At 40.1% G+C, this 24,770-nt stretch overlaps 1 protein-coding gene across 1 annotated transcript; it reads right to left on the reverse strand.

Annotated features, from left to right (window-relative positions):
- Positions 1-21,994: 21,994 nt before the first annotated feature.
- LOC125769667 (uncharacterized) lies at positions 21,995-24,666 on the reverse strand. The gene is made up of 3 exons (XM_049438475.1): positions 23,322-24,666; positions 23,181-23,254; positions 21,995-23,024 (listed from the first exon to the last, which is right to left on the reverse strand). Exons 1-3 carry the CDS (start codon positions 23,327-23,329, stop codon positions 22,249-22,251), a joined length of 858 nt encoding a protein of 285 aa, XP_049294432.1. The 5' UTR covers positions 23,330-24,666; the 3' UTR covers positions 21,995-22,248.
- Positions 24,667-24,770: the final 104 nt, after the last annotated feature.

Genomic DNA, 24,770 nt, shown 5'->3' on the forward strand with positions numbered 1-24,770 from the left:
AAAGAAACGACGAGAGAAAGAAATGGCGCACGATCGGGTCGCTCAGGCCCATCTGGCAGAAAGACACTCACGGAGCTCATAAATTGATCGACTAATCGTTCGACCAGCTGAACGACTAGCGAAGTTATTGGTCGCGTACACATTACGGCTCATGAGACGTCCAAAAAAGCCGAAGTCATACAAAATTTCAAAAAAATTGGGTCCTGCCCTGGACGCGTCCACAAATCACGAGGAGAAAGAGGATTCGGGAATTATACCTGGGATCTTCGCGAAGTGAAAAAGGATTTGGAAATTATACCTGCGATCCGCATCAGAATACCACGTACGCTGCATTCGGGGTAGCAATCGGTAAAGCGTTGTTTTGCTTAAGCGTGCAGTAAGCATAGAGGGTTTGTTTCGGTTTTCTACGAAGTTACTTGTGGACGTGGCCAGGGCGTGGGCGTTGTGTGTGTACGCTCGCATTCGATCGATATTTCCGAAGCGACCCGACCGCGCGTCGTTGAATCCGAAGCGACCCGATCGTGGGCCGATTAATCCAAAGCGAGCCAATCGCGTACGCCGATTATCCTGAGCGACCCGATCGTGCGCCATTTCTTTCTCTCATCGTTTCTTTCGACAGTCACGTACACAAAAATTTACACTTAAAATATTTCTTTTTATTTCACAATATTAACAAGTGTTGTTAATTCACCTTTTTTATCATTTTTAACTACTAAAAATTAGTAAATTAATCACATTTCTCACTTTAAAAGAACAAAAAAACTTCAAAACACGTATACGATGAAATCTTGGCTGTAGATGAACATCCTTCCTGCACTGTTCACTGTTGCATGACGTTGCGGCTGTCGATGCTGTTTGATTCCACCCTTGAATGGTCTTCTGAAACACTTGAAATCGAAACACAAGAACATGATTAGCATCGAACAAATGTGCTGTATATTTTTCAACACTTTTACATACCTTTGAGGACACAGTTCGTTGATAATTCACTATTTTAAACCTCCTCAAATCAACGCGTCCATATTGCACTCTCTCGGATCACGAAGTCCGGCAACGCGGACTGTGTGGATGTGCGTGTTCCGCGTTTGCTTCTTCCTTTTTTCTTTGTAAATTGTTTGAAAATCACACTCGGGTCGCTCGGTCAGCACGATCAACACCAACACATTGACAAAACCGCTCACCACAGGGCACGAACGGCAAAAACCACTCAAAAATAGCGAGATGGAATGATGAAAAAGCGAGAGGTCAATATAAAATCTTCGGAAATTGTCAGATGGGGGATAATCGGCGCACGCGATTGGCTCGCTTGGAATTCATCGGCGCATGCGATCGGGTTGCTTCGGATTCAACGACGCGCGGTCGGGTCGCTTCGGAAATATCGATCGACTAACTTCGCCTAGTCGTTTAGCTGGTCGTACGATTAGTCGATCATTTTATGAGCTCCGTGAGTGTCTTTCTGCCAGATGGGTAATCTACACAGGACAAACCGAATGTTTTTTACCAGGCCTTGGTAGAATCTGTCAAATCGATTTTTACACATTCTACCATGGTAAAAACCAAGCAGAAGTACATAATGTAATCGGCCCTTAACGAAAACGTTCTCATAACTGTCTTGTGGACAAAATCGAACAGTAAGCGAACCAACAATCATCGAGTTAGAAGACTGTTCAATAACGATAAAAACGTCACGTTTACGAAGAAGCCACAACGATCATATGTCGGAGAATACCTAGCACCCATGTATGGAAAAGTGATGCACACGATTAAGCAACCCATAACAAACAACGAGTTCGATCGTATCGAAATCGATAACATGCGGAAGATAACAAAACTGCAAGAGATGAGCAAGTACCTACATCACGATGAATACGCAATCATCATCGGCACAATCATCCTTCTATTGGGAATATGCTTTGCATACCAAATTTTCATACTAAAGAGGAAAAATCCAATAAGGGTATTACCGCAGATCATAAGAATCGAAGAACGACCAATAGAGATGACATCCAACACTCCACCCAAAATCACCCAGAAGAAAAAGACAGTACAACTTCCGAGATTGAATGAAGATGCAACACCAACGTTGGTCACACATTCCAACGTTCGACTCATTAGTTCCATCACGGAAGTCAGGCAGACACAGGATACTCGTGTTACCGGCCTGATCTACAACGAAGGGTCGCCACCATGGTAGCAACGATCGTGAGGTCGCCACCACGGTAGCAACGTTCAACGGTACAGCGTGGGGTCGCCATCGTAGCAAGTGATAGCACAACCCCACAACCGGAATACAACCCTCAAGAACGAACGAAGCAACCACCGGAAAGTCGATGGCGCGATCTACGGATGACGACATCGAAGGACCGCGATTGGCTGAACGGTAAAAACGCTGAGTGTATAAGAAAGTTATTATAAATTAGGGCCAGATAGGGAACAAGCTTTAGTCTTTAGGCTACAGTCGCAGGCAAAGGTGTCTCCAGTATAAATAAAAAAGAAAAATAAAATAAAAATTTATTTCTTTGTTAGTAATCGACCACGAATTACATAACTTATAGTTCCGTTATTATAATGCAACACAATGCCATGGTGTCCGAAAATAGTCTTTAAAGTGCAATGTAGTGAGTGTGCAAAATGAGCATAAAACATAAACGGACGCGGAGCAAACATAAGTTCGCCTATGATTTTTTTTAACATCTATGCTACACTACCGACATACATATTATCAACGTTTCACTTTGTGGCATTGATCGTAGGACACAGTCTCTTGCTGACCCTCAACGGAGAAAGACGTAATTTGGCTATCGTTCTAAACCGGGATAAAACCTGATTTGTTTGGTTGTGTGAGTGAGGTGCGCTGCTGCTTGACAATTATTGGTGCGTAGGTAAATTGGTGTACAGGTATAGTGGACTGTCATAGGCATTACGGGTATTAGTGGGGTGGTATTAGTAAACTTGACATACTTCTGAGTACGTACTAACATCTTGAACGATCTGCTGACCGAAAATGTGGTGGCCGCCTGTCGGCCAAGAGGGTCCTTCCCTCCCCACTTCAAGTAGGGACAGGACTGTTCCTCACTGGATGGACAGTAATGATTCTTTCGGAGAGAAGAGGTATTTAGTTCTCAGGGCCGTGGATAATAATGAACTTCCCAAAAACCCCTGGATTATCAGTGACACTATAAAAAGAGTCACCGGAAAGGTAGAATGTGGCCGTCCTTTGGACGCACAAAACACGAAAATTTTAATAGAAACCAGATCTGCTATTGCGTTCGAAAAAATGCAAAAGATCACTAAACTTATAAACGATGTACCAGTAGTAGTGGAACCGCACCCTACACTTAACAGTGTTAAGTTTGTTTTCTCCGCTAACTCTGTTGGCAGTATGAGTATTGAGGAAATAATGAAACACCTGGCAAATGAAAAGGTTACCGATCTGTACCGCTTTACAAAAAAAGTAAACGATCAAATGTTAGCAACTAACACATTCGTAGCCACGATGAACGCTGTGCGTGTACCGGAACACATTCTGATAGGCATGGAGCGCGTACCAACAAGACCATACTATCCAAGACCAATGCGCTGCGGCTTTTGTCTGCGTTTTGGGCACACCAAAAAATACTGTAAAAATTCCGAAATGTGTGTGAACTGCGGATTAACTGCTCACGGTGCATGTCAATCGGAGGCTAAGTGTATAAATTGCGGTGGATCTCACAACAGTCTTGATAGAAATTGCGAACATTACCTAAAAGAAGTTGAGATAATTAAAATTAAAGTAAACAGAAACTGCACTTTTAAGGAAGCTCGTGACTTAATCACTCTCCAGAGACCAAAAACAACCGTAGTACAACAGAGAATTGAAGAAGCCCAGAAAACCGACCACAAAGACAAAATTATTGAACAACTCACAATCACAGTTGAAAAATTACAAAAACAAATTGAATCGCTTACAGAAACCATAAAAAAACTATCGACTCAGAAAACTGAAATCACGGACAAATGCATTACTGACAAACAAATATCTATCGAAGAAGATGAAGAAGACGATCTTGACTCTACGTATGAAAGCTCTGTTCATAGCGACAACTCAAGCTACAATCCTAAGAACAAAAGATGCGCCGCTTTTTCTCCCGATGAGCAAAAACCACCCACTAAATCTCCAAAAGAAGAAAAGACAAACATTGTAACTCGCAGGGCAAAAAACAATCATCGAAAATCTAAATTTAAATAACATCCCGGAATTTACTATTCCATACATCCAAAAACATAGATTCAACCCATTGCAATGAAATGCTGCCAAATCTTTATTCTCATTCAAATCAAAAACCTAAACCACTCGCCATTTCATGGAAGCATGACAAAAAATTTAGATGAACTAAAAATTATAATAACTAAGTATAAACCACCTTTTGTGGCCCTACAAGAAACAATGAATCCAGCCTCTATCGCATCTACCCCGTTAAAAAATTATGATTGGACATTTAAAACAAACAAAACCCCTCATCATAACGTAGCAATTGGAGTACTCAAACATATACCGATGAAAATCTTAAAATTGTCTTCAACTCTACCAGCCGTAGCCGTTAGAATCAAGGCGCCATTTGAAAGCACCCTTTTATGTTTATATCTTCCCCCAAACCACACCAATCTATCAGAACTTGATTCCAACATCCATGCTCTTATAAATCAACTACCTAAACCTCTTTTAATACTAGGTGACTTAAACGCCCAAAATAGGGACTGGGGATGCCAAAATTCAACTCGTCGTGGAATGCGGCTACAAAATATTTTTGAACTGCATAATTTGTGCACACTGTTCAATAGTTACCCGACCAGAATTGCTCCATCAAATGGGACAACATCTACTATAGATTTTTGTGTTACTTCTTCTTCCTTAGCTTCAAAATGCTCTATTTCGGGTTTGAAGGACACTCATGGAAGTGATCATTTTCCAATCCTTTTGAGTAGTAAACATGATGCTTCCTCTGAATCTTTTAGACCCCGATGGAAGTATAATGAAGCTGACTGGGATAATTATCAAGAAAATATATCCTCTCTTTTATCAACTCACGTATCAACCCCTGACATCTCAACCTTCAGTGAAATCATCATTAAAGCAGCTTTAAACAGCATCCCAAAAACAAAAGGAAGATATCGCACTAAATATACAGTTTGGTGGAATAAAACGGTAGCCGACGCAATTCATGCAAGAAGATCTGCCCTCAGGAAATTCAAGAAAGCGAGTAAAAATCAAAACAACATGTTTATAGAAGTTTTAGCAGAACAATATCGGGAAGCTAATAGAGTTGCTAAATCAGCCATTCTCTCAGCCAAAACGGAAAGTTGGAATAACTTCGTAAAGGGCATAAACCCATCCATGACCAGCAAAGATATGTGGCACCGTGTAAATCTTCTCAAAGGTAATAGTACACATAATAGCCCAATTTTTATAAAAAACAAAAAGCCAATTTCCGATCAAACCGAAGTAGCTGAAATTTTTGCAGATCATTTTTGTAAAACATCCGCGACTGCCAACTATTCCAAAGCGTTTAAATCGCATAAATCCCGTTGCGAGATAAACCCTATAAAATTCAATGCTCACAAAGACCAGAGCTACAATAACCTTTTTACCCTTCAAGAACTTTCCTGGGCTCTTAAAAAATGTCAAGGAAATTCAGCTGGGCCCGACGATATTGGATATCCGCTATTGAAAAAACTTCCTTTTGAAGGTTTGTTTACCTTACTGCGCATTTTTAACAACATATGGAAATCAGGCAACATACCTGAAGAATGGAAAGTAAGCTACATAATTCCTTTGCGTAAGCCACACAAATCGAACCACGAGGTGGACAGTTTTCGACCAATATCGCTGTTAAATTGTACTAGCAAAGTTTTGGAAAGGATGGTTAACAGAAGATTAACCGAAGAACTCGAAGCAAGAAAACTAATTAGCCCCTGCCAGCATGCTTTTAGATCTGGTCGCGGATCTATTACCTATTTCGCAGCGCTCGAAGAACTGCTAAATGAAGCAAAAACGAAACATCTCCACACGGATTGTGCGATTATTGATCTCAAAAAAGCTTTCGATCGGACATGGCACTATGGGATACTTCATCAGCTAAAAACCTGGAATTTTGGTGGTCGGCTCACTGGGTTTCTTCAAAGCTTCCTATCTAATCGCTCATTTAGGGTCCTAATTGGCGGTAAACATTCTAGTAGCAAAAAGTTGGAAAATGGAGTACCGCAAGGTGCTATACTCTCTCCAACTCTGTTTCTTATAAGCATGGAGTCCATAAACTCATATCTAACTTCTAATATAAAAGCATTTATATACGCCGACGATGTGACATTAGTTGCCACTTCTAAATCACCTGAGGAGTGCAGAAAAATCTTACAAAACGGAATGAATGGTTTACGGAAATGGTCAAAAACAAACGGATATGATATTTCCCCTACGAAATGCAAAATATTGCATATCTGTGGAATTCGCCACAATAAGAAACCTACACCAATTAAATTTGGAAACATCGCCATCCCAAATGTTCGTAAAGCATCAATCCTAGGTATTATCCTCGACTCTCGGTTGACCTTTTCAGCCCATTGCGCCCACATTAAATTGACTTCTAAAAATCGTCTCAATCTCTTCAAGATGCTAGGATACGGCAAACACCGCGCGTCACGAACTACTATGTTAAATATCCTTAAAAGCTGGTTATTGCCTAAACTTTTTTACGGTATTGAATTTGTTTCTTTAAATAGACACAAATTCGAAAATACAATCGCCCCATTATACCACACCGCTATTAGACTTTCCACTGGTGCCTTTATTACCAGCCCTATTGCATCATTAATCTGCGAAAGCGGCCAGCTCCCTTTCTCGTACCTTATAACCTACAGATTAGTGTCAGCAGCAGGAAGACTGTTGGAAAAAAATACGGACACCGAAGCTTTCATCAAAAGAGCTAAGGATTTATGGTTTGATCTCACAAGTCAACTATTCCCCGAGATCACCAAACAACCTCGAACTGGATATCGTCCCTGGAAGAACAACCATCCTATAGTTGACTGGTGGATGAAACGATGTATTCAAGCTGGTGCAAATTCTACTACGGCAAACAAATACTTCATTGAACTAATAACGGAAAAGTACAGCCAACATCATCATATCTATACGGACGGATCTGTTTGCGACGACTCTGCTGGTTGTGGTCTATACTCAACAACATCGAAATGTGCAATAAAGCTTCCTGATCACACCTCAATTTTTTCGGCTGAGGCTACAGCGTTGATGATAGCAGCTGATGAAGAGGCGCACCCTTCCAAACCTAACATTATTTTTACAGATAGTGCTAGTGTCTTGACTGCCATAGAAAACGGAAGATCAAAAGACCCATACGTTCAGTCTCTCGATGATCTTCCTCCTACGCTAAACATAACTTTCTGCTGGGTTCCAAGCCATGTGGGAATCAAAGGCAACGAAAAGGCAGACGTATTGGCAAATGAGGGACGCAACACGTCGTCCTGCGTCACACAATCAATATCCAGAAGAGACATGCAACGATGGGCAAAAAGAGTGTTAACTCAAACATGGCAGCAAGAGTGGAGCAGAAATCTGGACGCCGCACTGAGATATATAAAGCCATCAGTTAGTGCACACCTTGATCTTCGGAGTCATCGGGATCAGGTCGTCTTGTCAAGACTACGTATAGGCCACACGTATTTTACACATAACCATCTACTGGCAAAAACGGAACCACCACAATGCGTGTACTGTGGTGATAGGGTTACCGTTCGGCATCTGCTTGCTGATTGTATCGAACTAGATGGGGAAAGGAGGAAACTAGTAATGGATACGGGAATCGATGTAATATTATCTAACGACGATAAAAATGAACGAAAGGTGCTAAGCTTTGTAAAAAAGATAGGAATTTATGATCGAATCTGATGGATAACAAATTTTGCATTGTTACTGAATTTAAGTGAATTTAATGTATATGTAGTAGAATAAACGTTAAGAGGTGAAGGCAGCCATAAAAGGCTCAAAACCTCTATAATTTCAATAAAAAAAAAAAAAAAAAAAAAATTGATCGTAGGAACAAACTCTCAAACCACAGCAGCAACAGCAGCTGGAGGATCCTTTAATCCCAGCCGATTTTCCCGTCACCGAAGTAGGCGGGAACAGTGGAAGTGACGAGTCGCGACGTCGTCAGACGAGGAGGATATTTTCATCGCTAAAGAAACAACTTTGACCAAAATCGGTTGGTTGCAGTGATCTGCTTCTGTTGTTTTTCAAAAAGGGGAACTGTCTCCGACTTACTGTTTAGAAAACGGAGAAATGTCCCGGACCCGAATTGTTATAATTTTGTTTTACTTATAATTTCCTTTGGAATAATTCCAAGCGGTCCGGTGGGCGTACAGCTGAGAGCCAACTCACTACAAAAGCATCGCACTGCACAGAAGAGCAGTAGAGCATCGTGATACAGACCGGATCCGCGAAGTCACTTGCAGCTTGTTTTAGCATGCCGATCAACTGGTTGTCCTTAGCGTCTACTTGCTCTAGTTAGTTGTGGAAGATCATCTTTTCGTCAAGAAGCACTCCTTGATTGTTAACACAGCTTTTCCGCTCAATAGTAGATTCATTTAACTCGTAGTTGTAAACTAAAGAGAATCGCTTTCTCGCGAACGTAATGACAAGACACTTTTTGACGCACAATTCAAACCCATTTTAAGAACACCAGGAACGGAATGACACCACAGTGGCCCGAAGCCGGAGTTGATCTGATCGGTCGCGGATCAGCAGGAATCATTATCAGTAGGAAAACCATTGTTACGTGCAAGCAACGTGTGCATAAAAATCCATACGAGGCCGGCTTGGATTCATGTTTGCTGAACTTGTTACATGAACGGATCAGATTTGACTCCAATACAAACGACTGCTTCTTTGGGAAGAACCGAGAAAGTAATTAGCTCAACGATCTGCACTGTTATTTGTGAAGTGGTCATAACAAAACAGTTTCATTTGTTTTAAAAAAGAGAAATGAGGGATCAGAAAGAATCATCATTACCTTACCAAACCTTTTGTTTGAAAGTTTGCAGTTTCTAAAAATAAATAAAAAATTCATGCACTGCAATAACCAATTCTTATTTTTAGTTCATTTCATCACCTCACATAAGGCTAATTATAATTCAAATTCTAATACAAACTAATGCAAACGTAACAGCCCAAACCAACTTACTAACTAACTAACTAAGTCCAAAGTACAAAATATTATCAATTAATTAACAATTAACAATTAAACGTAATTCAAATAACAAAGGAAGTAATTAACGTAATTCATCCTAATCAATAATTTCTTCTCCCGCACTACATTTTCGAATGTACTTCAGCATATTTTTATAATATCCCTTACAATCTTCTGTTGAGATAAGTGCTGCACCATCTTTAATGGCCTGCATTAAATGGTCCTCATTTTGTGGTCGCGCTCTGGATACTATATTCTTCCACTTAGAGAACATGTTCTCAATCGGGTTGAGGAATGGAGAATATGGCGGAATGTATTGTAGCTTGATGTTATTTGCTTCAGCAAATTCATGCACTTGTCGCGATTTGTGAAACGCGACGTTGTCCATGAATATAATTGGTGAATTCATGTCTTTTTCTTCAATTTTTTCTTTCAATTCTTGCATGAAATCCACAAATGCTACTGTATTAAAAGCTCCATCGCGCGACCGATATGTCAATACACCATTCCTTGTCATGGTACAGCATATGCTTATGTTGCGAGATCTAATAGACCCTACAACATGAGTAGCCGGAGTTCCAATTTTGGAGCGGCCTCTATTGGTTCGCAAAGACACATTAAATCCGACTTCATCTAGAAAAATGAAGTTATCTGGATCCTGTTCCATTTGCAACTCCATAAATAATGATGCATATTGCTGTCGCACTTCTACGTTGGCAGCGTCATTTCGGCGTTGAGGAAGGATTTGCACCCGTTTCAAGGAATAATAGAACGCTTTGATGTATGCATGCAGCGTGGATGGTGCTACACGTATGTCAAACTCATGCAAACATTTTTCGGACAATTTTTTCAATGATATTGAGCAATCATCATCAATCCACGATTGCAAAATGGATATTTGTTCGTTAGTAAGCTTCTTCGATTTGATGCCACCGCGTTTGTGCACATCATGCACAATTTCGCCGTCCTTCATAAATTTTCGGATTATCTGGGATACCGTTGCGACTTTGTAGCCCATCACGCTAGCAATATCGGTAACCCGACGTTGATCAAGGTACGCTTGCACAATCCGTTGCTTTTCTTCGTACGAAATCGTTGCTCGTTTATTCGTATTCATGTTTTTTTTCTTCTGGTTTTAACAACCCAAAAAAATGAGGTTTTTCCGGAGGAGTTGCTCTTTGGCAAAATGAATATTTTATTACAACCAATTCACCAGACAACACCTGCAAAAGCACCTGCAAATACGTTGGTTTTGTGTGAGCTAGAAAAGCAAGTAATACACATTAGCATGTATGAAGGAAGGTGCAAGCAAAACGTAGATCGAAGGAATTACCTGTACAGTTATAAAAACTCTGACCACCAACTAATATGTATCGTATTCAAATGATTTGGACTCATAAAATGCGTGAATTGCAACACAACCACTAGTAGCTTGGTATTTGATTTGTTTACAAAATTGACAGGCTGACCCAGTGAAAATGCTGTAAGTATCAGCGCAGCTGCCAGAACGCAGCAAATGAACGATTCAACAACATTGTCGAACTTGTCAACGCCATCTTCCGTACAATTCAATAACTTTCTGAAAGAGTCAATTGTATGCTCGAACGATTCAATAGCTGACTGAACATGTCAATATAATCGACGAAAACCCTGTATATAATTGTTGCAAACGCAACAGGGCAACAAATAATCCGAATAGGAGTTCGCGCTTTTTAATATTGTTCCTTTTATTACTTTTACAAATTGTTTTGAAGCAGAAGCAGAAAAATTAAAAAATTTAACGTCTTCCTCTGTCGGATGTTTCTTCGCTACAAACTCCTATTTTCGTTCGCGCCCGCTCATCGCCTCGGTCATCGACATAGCACTCATCTTCCTGAGTGCATACCGGCAGGCGCACTCGCGTTTGGTAAAGCGGGCTCGTTTCACGCGCACGGCTGTCATCCTCCTGTCAATCGTCATCGACGTTGCTTTTGTCAACACTGGCCCCCAGTGTTTCAGCTTGTTGAAACACTTCCTCGTTGGTCGATGTCGATAGCTGCTATTTTAACAGCCGGTCGTTCGCATGTTTTTCCGGTTGCCAAACGCACATGTACTCGCCGAACTGCTCCGTCTTTGGATTGTATCGCGCGGATTATCCGACCTTTGGGCCAACAACCTCGTGGCAGATTTTCGTCGATGATCAGGACTACGTCTCCTTCTTTCAGTGGTTCACGTGGCTGGTACCACCTCGTCCTTCGGGTAAGGGTAGGAAGGTAGGCTGCTACCCATTTTCGCCAAAACATGTTGGCGTAGATTTGCGACGTTTTCCAATTGTTGCGTATCGTATCTGGTGAGTCGTCAAGTGTAACGTAGGGTTTTACTCCAGCCGACGACCCTAAAAGAAAGTGATTAGGTGTTATTGGGGCATCTTCCTCACTATCAACTGGCACATCCGTCAACGGACGAGCGTTCACGATGTGCTCGACTTCGATCAGCCAGCTGTTCAATATAGCGTCCGTCGGTTGACTCGTAAACTCGATCCTCGACCACTAGAATATATAATATATATAATCCGTCTTTATCTTTTTGGATTCGGATTCCCAGAAACCATTTAACGTCTCCAAGTGTAGTTATGGAAAGTTTTTTACGCAATGCTTCTTCGATCTTGGATATTTCATTACGAATTTTTGACACTACAAGTATGTCATCTACATAAATGAGTATGAACACTCTTTCTTGATCTTTTGAATGTTTTTCAAACAAACAAGTATCCGCACTCAATTGCTTCAATTCCATTTCGTTGAGAATATTTTTCATAGTTTTATGCCATACGTTTGCAGCCTGTTTGAGACCATACATGCTCTTACGTAATTTGCATACGAGCTCCTCCTGTCCGGGTGATATGAAACCTTCGGGTTGCCGCATGTAGACTGTCTCTTCTAATTCTCCATGTAGGAATGCTGTCTTTATGTCGAAGTGCTTCACTAGTAAGTTTTTGTGTCCGGCTATTACCAATAATGTGCGTAGCGTTGGTAACATCGCTACGGGTGCTGATATTTCTTCGTAGTCCCAACCGTACCTTTGGGCAAAATCTTTAGCTACTAGCCTTGCTTTGAATCGATCTATATTACCGTCTGCATTAAGCTTCTTTTTAAAAGTCCGTTTTGAGCCGATTACGCTGCATCCTTTCGGAGGGTTTACTAGTTCCCTTGTTTCATTTTCTATCAAGGAGTTGTACTCATCTTTAATGGCCTTAATCCATTTATCTTTTTCGTTTTCAGTAACTGCATCTTGATATGTGATTGGCTCGTGACTTGCTACGGATAATCCAACTTCAAAATTTTCATACATAGTTGATAGTTTACCTCTCGTTGATCTTATCGGACGTATGTTGGGCTTCGTTACGGAAATTTCGTCTATTTCTGAATCGTTATAATGACTTAGTGTTTCAACGTTTTCTTCTTCATTGTCTTTTGAAGGGAATTCACTTTGAGGAATAGGATTATTAGGATTAGTTTTGACGATCACTTCGTTGTTTATGTTAGGGTTTTCCAAAAATTTTACATCTCTACTAATCATGATACGATCAGTATCTGTATTTACAAATCTGTACGCCTTGTGGCTCTTTCAGTATCCCACAAAGGCCAGTTTCATAGCCTTGGCTTGCATTTTCTTCCGTTTTTCTACGGGTATCTGTACGTATGCTTTGCAGCCGAATATACGAAAGTGTTCGAGAGATAGTTCTTGTTTATGCCATTTTTCATAAGGTGACATTCCTATCGATTTGGATGGCAATCGGTTCTGGATGTAAGTTGCGGTCATTATAATTTCACCCCAAAAGCGTTGATCCAATTCTGCTTCCTGTAACATGCAAAGCGTCATTTCTTTTAGGTATCTATTTTTCCTCTCTGCTACTCCATTCTGTTGCGGAGAATATGGTGCCATTGACTTACACACTTAAAAATATTTCACGACCTCGGTTGAAAAAGCTGCCGAAATTCTTCGGCTCTTTCATGGTTTGCTGATATGTCAGTTGAAAATTAGCCGTTGCCGAAAATCAGTACTATTAACAACTAAAATATTCACTTGCACTTCGAAAGCAGCACAAAATATGACGGCCGAAGAATGACGATGCTGTCAGAATGGTTTTCTACACACACAAAGATATTCCATGAGCTCGATGTGTAAATACATACACAACGCGGAGCACGTCGAACTTCGGCAAAGTGTGAAAAGAGCGAGACAAGAACATGCTTGACGAACGAAAAAAAACAGAGATAGCTTGTGTTGACACGCAAGAGTATAGGCCAACGAGGGTTGGAAGGGAATGAAACGAGGTGAAACGCATGAAAGCTTGACCGCTGGGAAGTACCGCGGGCGTAGAGAGTTGCGTTTGCAACACTCTCTCTTCGTGGCTTTAGCGACCTTATAGTGTACCTTCATTTAATAGAAACTTTTGTAGATTTTTGTTCGTATATTCACCTACGCCGTCAGACCTGATAGCACGTGGTTTTCATGAGAATTGCGTCCTGCAAAATTCGACAAACTCCCGAATCTTTTCTTCAGCTTCCGACTTATATTGTAGTAAACACGTAAATACTATTCTGCTGAAATCATCGAAAAGGCATAAATAATATTTATTTCCTCCTTGGCGTACTTACGAAAGGGCCGCTTAAGTCGGTGTGCACCAAGTCTAATATTTCGTTCGTTGATTTGTTATTTTATTAGTTAAATTCAACGGACCGTATGACCCCCCAGAAGCGTTTTTGTTAGTAATTTTTACATTGATAGCGTTTGATGTTACATTGAACACAAATCGCGACAACCCACTTGGCAAAAGTCGTATCAAGGCTAATTAGCCGGCTTATTAAAGGCTATCTAGCAACTTAGATAGCCTCGTTCGTGGATCGTTCGCGGGGGTGGGGGAATCGGGTACAGGGGGCGGGGCGTATGCCGTATGTACGCTTGTATATAGCCTGCAAGCTTGCAGGCTTATTTATAATAAGCGTTGGTAGCCTAATAAGCTTCAGTGTGTCCCGTTCTTTCCTTCGCTTTTTTGCTCTTTCTCGCTTTCCCTTTCTTTCCTATTGCTGCATTCGGGACACCCTCGTCCTGAACACACCACGACCGTGAACGAAATAATTACCAGGAAATACATACGATCCCTTTTTTTATTGCACATACGCTCATCATGCGACGAACACGTAAAAAAAATTGCCGGCGTTCTGCGAAGCGGACGGTGGGATGGGGTGCCTATGTTCGGCAGAGGTTTCTGTAAATATATAGAAGAAAAAAACGGAGAGACATGAGAAATTTTTACACTTTGTTTTTTTTTCTTAAACTCATTTCGAGTGTTAAAATGCGTACCTCTCAAGACGGCGAGTATTCAGCACTCTCTCCGATGTGGTTTGTCCTGGCATCCTGCGGTTTAACTCCGGCTTCACCCTTTCCGCTTCACGGCCAAACTCTTTCCATCAGCTGATCAGCGAGATCGGCTCGATGGGATTCACTATGCACAAAACACATGGATTAGAATTAATTCACTAATCACAATCACTAGTTTTCACATTACTTACCGGACCAAAGAATCACTTCACAAAACACGATAACGCTTGCGCACACACCTCCGCCTCCAGCAAAGGCCAAACTCATATGAATACGCCAAAGACAGGGCAAAAGCAATTTTGCAGTGAAAGAAAGGAGACAGCGAAAAACAATATAGTGACACACTCCTCGACAGGCTTCAAAGTGTGGAACCAAAAATTGTCTAACACTTCGGCTATGGGACCGTTCAGGTGTCGGGTGGAGTGGTGATTCAGGTTGCGGTGAGGGTTTACATAGAATATGGGAGCGTGTGTGAGTGAGGTAGGGTGGTGGAGTGAGAGTTTGTCGTACGATCGCTCGAAAGTGAGGGTCAGGGGTAGCGAGAATGAAGAAATTTCCCCCCTCTCATGCGATTTCTGCCAAGTGGGAAGCGTACATACGGCATACGCCCCGCCCCCTGTACCCGATTCCCCCACCCCCGCGAACGATCCACGAACGAGGCTATTTAAGTTGCTACATAGCCTTTAATAAGCCGGCTAATAAGCCTTGATGTCGTACGACTTTTGCTAAGTGGGTGAGTGGGCCATATCTACAAACCAAACATACGACTCGATTGCGGAAGTCATGGAAGTAATACGAAGAGCAAGCAATTGCAAATTACCGAAAGATGCAAGAACCCTGCTAAAAATCAATCGAGACCCTTCTGCGGAAATTATTGCGGTACAAGCAGGCCAGTATTGGTATCGTGGAATTCAAAAATGTTTTTCAAGTGAGCTAAGGTAATTTATCATACGCAGAGATTCTAAGCCTTTTTATATTTATGTATATATTTTGTTTACTTGTAGCAATTCAAACCTTCGTATCGATGCAACGCTTAAGCTTAATACATCAATCGATGGATTACCCATTTTCAAGAGCAGCGGCCTTCAATTTTGGCCTATACTTGTTAATGTCCATGGAATGCCGGAAGCACCTGTAATGATAGTTGCTATTTATTGTGGACCAACAAAACCAGCAAGTATCGAACACTTCCTAAGGCCGTTTGTTGATGAAATGAATTTTCTCACAAAAAATGGAGCAGTCATCAAAAACAGGAATGTCAACATAAAAGTACGTGCCATTATAGCCGATTACCCAGTCCGAGCTTTTATCTAAAGTAATGTGAAACAATTATAACATATGAACTTAATACGTTAATGAATAGTTTATTATTTTTTTCAACAGGTGTTATCAGTTTCAATGCACTTAATGGCTGTTTAAAGGAAGGGAAGAGCATACGAGGAAGAGTAGCATACTCCGAGTGTATCGCTTCAGATCGCACAGATGAAGGATTTAGAAAACATATGTATGGTAGTCATCAAAAATTCGATTCTCCACTGTTAGATTTAGAAGACTTCGATATGATAAAACAAGTAATAGTAGCAGATATATTACATTTAATTGATTTAGGAGTAACAAAACGAATGCTTGTAGCCAGGAAATTAGGAAAATTTGGTGTGAAAAAAAAGTTATCGCCTACACAAATGAGATACATAGAAAATTTCGTTCATTTAGTGATTTAAAGCAGTGCTCCCCAACCTTTTTAGTACCGCGGACCACTTCTTGTTCGACATAAGTATATCGCGGCCCTTATGTGCCTTCTATGAACGGACTCGTAATGTATGTATGCCGCTCTTAAAGCGATTTTTTAAATACAACATTATCAAAAATTATAATTGTCCACAATCTGATATATCGAGAAGTGTAGAATGATTTCTTCACGTAAAAACGCTTGAAATGGTAAACAAAAAGTGTTAAAATAATCGGTCCAACGACGGAAAATTTATTCTGCGGACCACTTCTACTTAAGCCACGGACCACAAGTGGTCCGCGGACCATAGGTTGGGGACCACTGATTTAAAGTATTGGAAAGGAAGTGAGTTTTCATCCTTTTTATTTTCACTAACTCACTTTTCCATTTGCCGTTTTGTTGAATCTTTGCTTTATGAAACGATATTAACGTTGTATCTTTAGCGAGGCCGCGTAGCCGAGGGAACAAACACTATCGAACGAATGCCTTACTATAAACACGTTGGAGTTCAAGACCGGATCATGTAAGGATATCAAATACAGCCAAATAAAAAGTTTATCTTCAATAGGCACCACAATACACTGATTGGATATGATGGAACACAGACGCACGCAAAGAACAAAAGAGTGTGAGCGCATAAGGAGGAATATCAACAACGGCAACAAGGCAAATGAGAAAATGGAAGGGATAAAAAAGGGAGGAAAAAAACCCATAGGATCATTTTTTTCCCTCACAATGGTTTTTTTATTTATGACGTTTTAAAGACAACCAAGGTACACATATCATATTAGGTATCGATCTCGTTGTCAAAGTTAGCCTAACCATCTCGTTATACGGGCTACTTTCCGTAGCCCGAAGGGCGCCCTTTCGGCTACGGAAAGGCGCCTTTTCAGGTGACATTTGCAAGCTGGGTAGTAACGATAGTGAATCCCGTCAAAATCGAATTGCACGGTTTTTGTGACGCTTCAGAACTTGGGTATGGCGCATGCGTATATGTTACAAGTTCGGATCGTTGTGGAAAAGTGGAGTCTAGGCTTTTCATGTCAAAATCTAAAGCTGCGGGGCCACGACAGTTGAGGATTCCCTCAGAACTCAAAACCTCAGGAACTCATGAGTGATTTTGAGGGATTTGCGTTTTGAGAAAAACCTGGCCGATCTACAAAAACCTCAAAAACTTTTTGAGACTTTTTTTGAGGAATCGTTTTGACAGTTCCGATGCCACAGCTGTTCAGAATGTAAACAAAACATATTTTTGTTTGCGGTTTTTTTCAATGAAAGTACACTTTTTGTGTGCCATTGTTAATGCAAATACCCACTGAAGAACTAAAATTAACATTAATTATAATTTAAAACCGTATTTGTGTGTTTATTTTTTTTGTTTTTTGCGACGGTAAATTGTTCATTTGTTGCACAGTGTGTGACATAATTTATGTATACGTTTTAATTTAAAAACTAAACTTTTTATGTGAAAGACTATCCATGAATCTCGTTCTTCTGATTGATAAAATGTTAAAATACTTTCTTTTCTTTAAAACAACTTTTTATTGACCATATTTTCCATCGAATTGATCAAAAAACACCTTCGAACAAAGATTACAATTACATGAAATACGTAGCATTTGTCAAACACTGTTTGTTGTCGCTGACGAAAAGAGAGGCAGCATGAGTGATTGCTTGTGTGACAGAATTTGAGGAAAACCTCAAACGGCCACGGCAACACTGGTTTTGAGACGCTTTTTGAGGGAATTGAGTGACTGAGGAAGTTTGAGGGAAAGTCTCAACTGTCGTGGCCCCGCAGCTTAAGGTCACACCGCTGGACACTAAACACACGATTGCGAGACTCGAATTATGTGGAGCACATCTTTTAGGTCAGTTGCTCAACAAGGTATGCAATTCATGTGAACTTTCGATTCCAACTTATTGTTGGACTGATTCAGTATGACAGTGATTCACTGGTTAAACGAAAATACAAAGGCTTACGAACAATAACTATTGGAGACATGTTCCGGGCGTGGAAAATCCCGCTAATGCAGTTTCGCGAGGGCGATGGCCTAAGGAGGTGATAAGTGATACGTTGTGGTGGCAGGGGCCAAGATGGTTGTTGTTGTCAGAGGACAAATGGTCTGTATTAAAGGAGACTGTTGTAGATAATGCTGAAGTGATGATTGAAACAAAAATGGTGTCAGTGTCAACGAAGAGTGAAGAAAACTGCATTGATCGGCTCATAGATAGTTGCGGGACATTCAACAGGCTAAAAAGAATTATCGGCCACTGCTGTCGTTTTATAGACGGTCTGAAGAAGGGTACGAGACATGAGAAGCTGAGATTGTGTCATTTAAAGAGGGCAGAGACAATAATTTTGAGTCACGTACAAAAGCAGACATTCAGCGATGAGTTTCAAAAGCTATTGAAGTGTATTCCGGTCATCGCCATTGAGATGGTATTCTCCAATGCTGGACGAAAACAAGCTAATTCGTGTGGGTGGTAGATTATCAAATGCTGATTTGGAGCACAGTGCGCAACACCCGGAAAGCATCGGTTGGCGAGCATGATTGCTGAACACTATCACAAAATCATGCTACATTCCGGTCTGCGGCTGACATCTACTACAATCAACCAAAAATATTGGATTCTGGGCGGTCGTCGTGTTATAAAAAACGCAATACACAATTGCGTACGCTGTGCACGATGTCGTCCGAAGCTGGTGCAGCAGCCGGTGGCAGATCTTCCCATGAGCAGAGTGAGGCAGGCGACACCGTTCGCTATTACTGGAGTCGACTACGCGGGCCCTATTTATGTGAAAGGAGGTCATCGACGTGCTACAGCGGTTAAGGCATACGTATCAATATTTGTTTGTTTTATTACTAAAGCCACACACATTGAGTTGGTATCAAAACTAACTACTCTTGCCTATTTAGCCGCGCTGAGACGTTTTGTTGCTCGCCGAGGATTAGTAGCTGAAATGTACTCCGACAATGGGACAAATTTTAGAGGAGCATCAAACCCAGTGCTGCAAAATGTCATGAGCATCACGTGATGATCACAACTGAAAACAAACAATATCTCGACGGCAAGTGATGTTCATTACTGATAGTCAATGAAAACATGTCATGACTTGCCGAAAATGGCAGGTGACTACTTGAGTCAATCCAGGCTGCAAAGAACGCATAAAAAGACCGATTTTTGTGTTTATACCACTGATTAGCGAGTTGACTAGTTTTAAAATCGTTTTTAATGCATAAAAAGCGGAAAATCATCATGAAATCATGTATAAAGATAATTTCTCGATTTTATGCGTAAGTTTTGTGCACAACCAGACGATTTAGCAACAATTTTCATTTTTAAGCCAACATCTTCGGGCATTGTTGTTGTTGGTATTTGTGCTTGACGTCTGTTATTGTTTTGATTCAGAACCGACGAGCCATCCAAAGGAAGTGAACTCAACAAACATAGACAGGAAATCCAAGTGTTTATTTTATAAACTGCTTTTGATTGCCGTGAAAAAGTCAAGACCTGTTATTATGGGAGACCAATTTACAAAACGGGTCAAATACAATTCATATTTGTATCGTTATCGCGATGAAACCGCACGCCGGTCAGCTTCATCAAAGCAGGAGGAGGAAGAGCTAGCTGCAGAAAACGCTACAAATGGTATGTGATATAGAAATGTTGTGTTTTTCCATGTTTTAATACGACGTCTGTTTTGATATACAGTTATTCCAAACAATCAAAATATGGATGCTGCGCCAATACCTCAAACTTCAGACGAAACTGGACATCATGTCGATGAAGCAGTACTCGAATCAATCGAAACGATAGATGAATCTGACAACGAATTTGAGGTCTATTTAGTTGAAAGCTCTGATGATGAGCTAATGTACGAAGATCGCACAGATGGTTATTGTGTCGAAACCGCTTTACGTCGATGGGCAATAACTACGAATCAAACTTATGATTCCATAAGTCAGGTTATGGAAATCATACGTAACGTGAGTTCCTGTAAGCTTCCAAAAGATGCTAGAACTTTGCTGAAGACTAATAGGAATGTCTCTATCAAATTTGTGACGATAAACGGAAGCCAGTACTGGTATCATGGCATAAAACAGCGTATGCTGGATCACCTTAGGTGAGTAGGCAATATACGTTGTTTTAAAACTGGTTGCTTAAAAACTGCTTCGATTTGCATTTCTATTTGCAGCGATATAAACCTCCACTCGTGTTGTAAGTTGCTGCTTAATGTTTCTATTGATGGATTGCCCATATTTAGAAGCAGCAATCTACAATTTTGGCCAATATTGATAAACGTTCATAACATACCGGACGTGCCAGTTATGACCGTTGCAGTTTACAGCGGATCCACAAAACCAGGAAACATCGAACAATTTCTTCAACCCTTCGTAGATGAAATGAATTTTCTCACAAAAAATGGCATTATCATCAACAGCAGAAAGTTCAACGTTGAATTACGTGCGATTATAGCTGATTCACCTGCGCGAGCGTACATTAAAGGTAAAACCACAAAAATTACATTGTTCATTGCATAGGATATAATACATTTTTTCCAATAGGAGTTGCTGGTTTCAATGCACGACATGGCTGCTTGAAGTGCACCACGGTAGGAAGAAGCCTGAATAGAAGAACTGCATTTTCTACCCATAGTGGACCAGATCGAACAGATGAGGGGTTCAGAATGCGCATTTATGGTGAGCATCACAAAATTGATTCACCATTGTTAAAGTTAGAGAATTTTGACATGGTGAAGCAAGTAATTGTTGCAGATCCATTGCATCTGTTAGATTTAGGAATAGGCAGACGAACAGTCGTTAGCTTCATGGAAGGAAAATTTGGCTTAACAAAAAAAATAAGTCGCACACAAATCAACAATGCGTCTGCAATATTGATCAACATTAAATTACCTTATGAGATACATAGGAAGTTTCGTCCTTTAAATGATTATAAACACTGGAAAGGCTCAGAATATGCCTCATTCTTGTTTTACGCCAGTATTGTGGTACTCCGAGAGATAATGTATGACGAACAATACCAACACTTTATGTTGTTCTTTTGCAGCATTACACTGCTTTCTTCTAATGTTTACAAAGCATATTGGCCATTAGCGAACAGTTTGCTTCGAATTTATGTATAAGAATATGCCAAAATTTATGGCCCAGAATTTGTATCGAGCAATGTACACAATTTATTACATGTTTTTAATGACGTACAACAATTTGGTCCACTTTCCAGCATTTCATCTTACCCATTTGAAAACCATTTGCAACACTTAAAACGTTTATTGCGAAATGGCTGGAAATGTTTAGAGCAGGCGATTAACAGATTATCCGAAAGGGATGTTTATATTACTCGTCAAACTAATGAAAGCTTAAATTATCCTTCTCTTCATTACAAAGCTGGAAAAGTTGCGTTGCATGTTCGAAAAGCCTTTTTACTAAAAAATGGCGAACGTAACGAATGGTTTTTTTACTAAATGCGGTAAAGTTTGTCAATATATAACGGCACACCAAGAAGAATCCAACATAATAATCGTTGGAAAGAAGTTATCAAGAACTATCGATCATTTTGATTATCCTCTGAATTCAAAATTCATGCATATACATCGTGGAAACTTGGCCAATGTTGAACAAACAAACTCCGATCTTACCATTGACGACATTAAATGTAAATTGGTAATTATTGATCTTTCTCGAGAAAATGATTATCTTTTTGTTCCCTTGGTCCATACGCTAGTAGAATAATATGTAATAGTAACAAATACAATTGTAACAAATTGTATGACAAATAAAAATACGACGCGATACGTGTGGTTATAGTTGTTTTTCTTTAATTCGAAAGTAGAAGTATATAGAAGTTATTCTACATATGTCGATGTCGATGATGCGTGGATTTTCTTTTTCCTGACTAATGTAGCCTTTGATCAGCATGCTTCAGCTTATTTTGAAAGAAACATTTGATTTTTTGTGTTGTCGAAGTTACTCCGTGGAATGTTCCAATGTTTTTTAATAATGATAAAATATTTACATAACTACACAAGGGAATCTTGTTGTCTGGATATCCGATACCCGTCCAGCTCATCTCCGTCGTAAATGCTCTTCCGAAAATTATGTCCATTGCCTCATGCAACCTCTCTTCGGAACTATCGGTTGGTAACTGGCATTCCAAATAGTTCTTCATTTCTTGCTTGTATTCCTGTACTGTAAGTTGTTTTTCTAATTCTTCCAACTTTTCTTTAGTGGAAATTGGTTCCCAATCGAATGTAGATGCTGGTACCAATCCCGGCCTAGGAGAAAGTTCATCAAGGATCAAATCCAGCTTGGCTTTTATCACGCTCTGGTTTTTCTCCAACGACGTCACTTTTGTGTTGATTAAATTTTCTAGGTTCTGTTGCTGTTTCTGTATTGTGTTTACTTTTTCCATTACCGCGTCTATTTTCTTTTCCATAGAGTCTATTTCTGTTTGTGTTCTGTATGTTGCACTCGGTGGTTTAGATTTTGAAGCCATTGGTGCCCGGTTAATGTGTGTGAGGTTTGACGACTGAGGTTTGGGTACATTGGAGATGCTGCGTAACGGAATGCATTGAGAATCACTATTTTCTGGATAGTTGTCTTCGCCTGTAGTCAGTGTTTCTGATAGTTTTGCCAACAAATTGGCATGCCGCTTTGGTTGTGGGGTTTGAGCTGTAACACAATAACAAAAAAAAGAAAAATACAGTTTCCCGATTCTACCAGAAGAGGTGAAAGTATCTCCTTGGGATCAAAACTTCTATAAAAGATATACACACGCATTACAAACACACACGATTCTACCAGACCGGATTTCATTATTAGATTTACCTGCAGTCTGAGGCATTTCTGATAGAGCATATCTACCGTTGCTCATTTTAAGATGTACTACTTTGCGTTGTGTACTATAATAAAGGGGTATAGAAAATGTTAATTAATTGTTGGCTTACGTTATTGAAATACAATACATACTTTTCCATTTTGCTGTATGATGGCTTTTATTGGTTTCCTATTGCTCTGATATCAACACAGCCGTACGGACCAACTGGATCGAGCGCTACGCTTCGCACGTAACATTCATGTAAGTATAAGTTCAAATCTCATTTACTGTAATAATCATATGGAATGAACACTAAAAAAAGAACACACTCTACCAATACCGACTCTCTGTAATACCGACCACCCAATTCCGGTACATGAGGATGAATAGGAGAGAAAAAAGATGAAAGAGAAGAAAACAAACTTGTTTTTGCTTGCAAAAAAAAAGCATTTTTATTTTCTTCCAAAATTTGATAGATATTTGCCAAGATACGTATATATTTAAGGTACACCATGACATGACAGTCGGTCCGATGAGGTGTTATTAAGACGTCTTTTAGTAATTTTTTTATGGGTAAAAAGACTACAAAAAGACGTCTTTTTATATAACGTTTGTAGCTTGGGTCATGACTGAAAACTGAACTATAACAACTCACGTACACAACTGCGATGATCATAGGTGAAACGTTCATGAGACGTGTGACCTGGCTGGTGACATTTTTGCAACCAACTCTCTCTTGGTCACTCACTTTGTCATGACTTTTACTGCCGGGGATCATCACGATAGTCACAGAACATATGCGGCGTGTGCGAGCGATGTTTGGAATGGTTTTTATTCTATTTGCTGGTTCAGCCGAAGTAAGCATTTGATTAGCAGCTACTGATCGTACTGCTGGCTGGCCAGATGATTTCAAACTCCTCAACTAATTTGATTTTGCCTCGCGGTAATCGCATTTGCTGTCATTTAGGTAAAATCCCATACGAACAAAGGCGGCATTTGTATCAAAGTAGATATAATAAACAAGCGGGCTTATAGCTCTTTTCAGCAGGCCATTTTTAAATTTGACGTTTCGCGTTATGGTTTCAGTGCGTACTCACACAATGATACACAGACTAAGAAACATTTGAACTTTGTATGATTTCTAATTCCAGTCGAGATACTTCGTGACATATTGTGTTGGAAATCGTGGGACGATATTTTTCTAAGCTGCAAAACGCTGCAAAACTTTTTGATATCGCCCAAAAGCTTTCAATATGAATGTGCTCACACACACACCCTCAAATAACCGTACCGCGATCTGTCAACACGGTTCCTGCTTTTTTTACTGCGCAGTTGTCAAATCGTTAAGGATAAGCCCACTTTGCCGATCACTATGGGATAGCTTGTAGTTTGTGGTCAAAATCTCTGTTTGCAAGATGGTTTTGTTAATTTTATTTCATAGGGATAAGAATTTTTTCGATCTATTTTCATTATTCATTCAATCCCAATATTGCATTAGCACTTGAACAGCTTCGCGAAATTTCGGATCGATTTTTTGTTGCGATATTTACCAAACAGGTTGTAGTTTTTCGAGGTTCCAAAATGTAAGAGGATTTATTCCA

Source organism: Anopheles funestus, chromosome 3RL (assembly GCF_943734845.2).
Source record: "Anopheles funestus chromosome 3RL, idAnoFuneDA-416_04, whole genome shotgun sequence".
Taxonomy (NCBI): domain Eukaryota; kingdom Metazoa; phylum Arthropoda; class Insecta; order Diptera; family Culicidae; genus Anopheles; species Anopheles funestus.

What these genes read in the sequence shown, in the direction of transcription:
- LOC125769667 (XM_049438475.1), bottom strand. An exon ending in AGAAATGCCTCAGACTGCAG is followed by an intron (nt 23,025 to 23,180) that starts GTAAATCTAATA and finishes ATTGTGTTACAG; the next exon opens with CTCAAACCCCACAACCAAAG.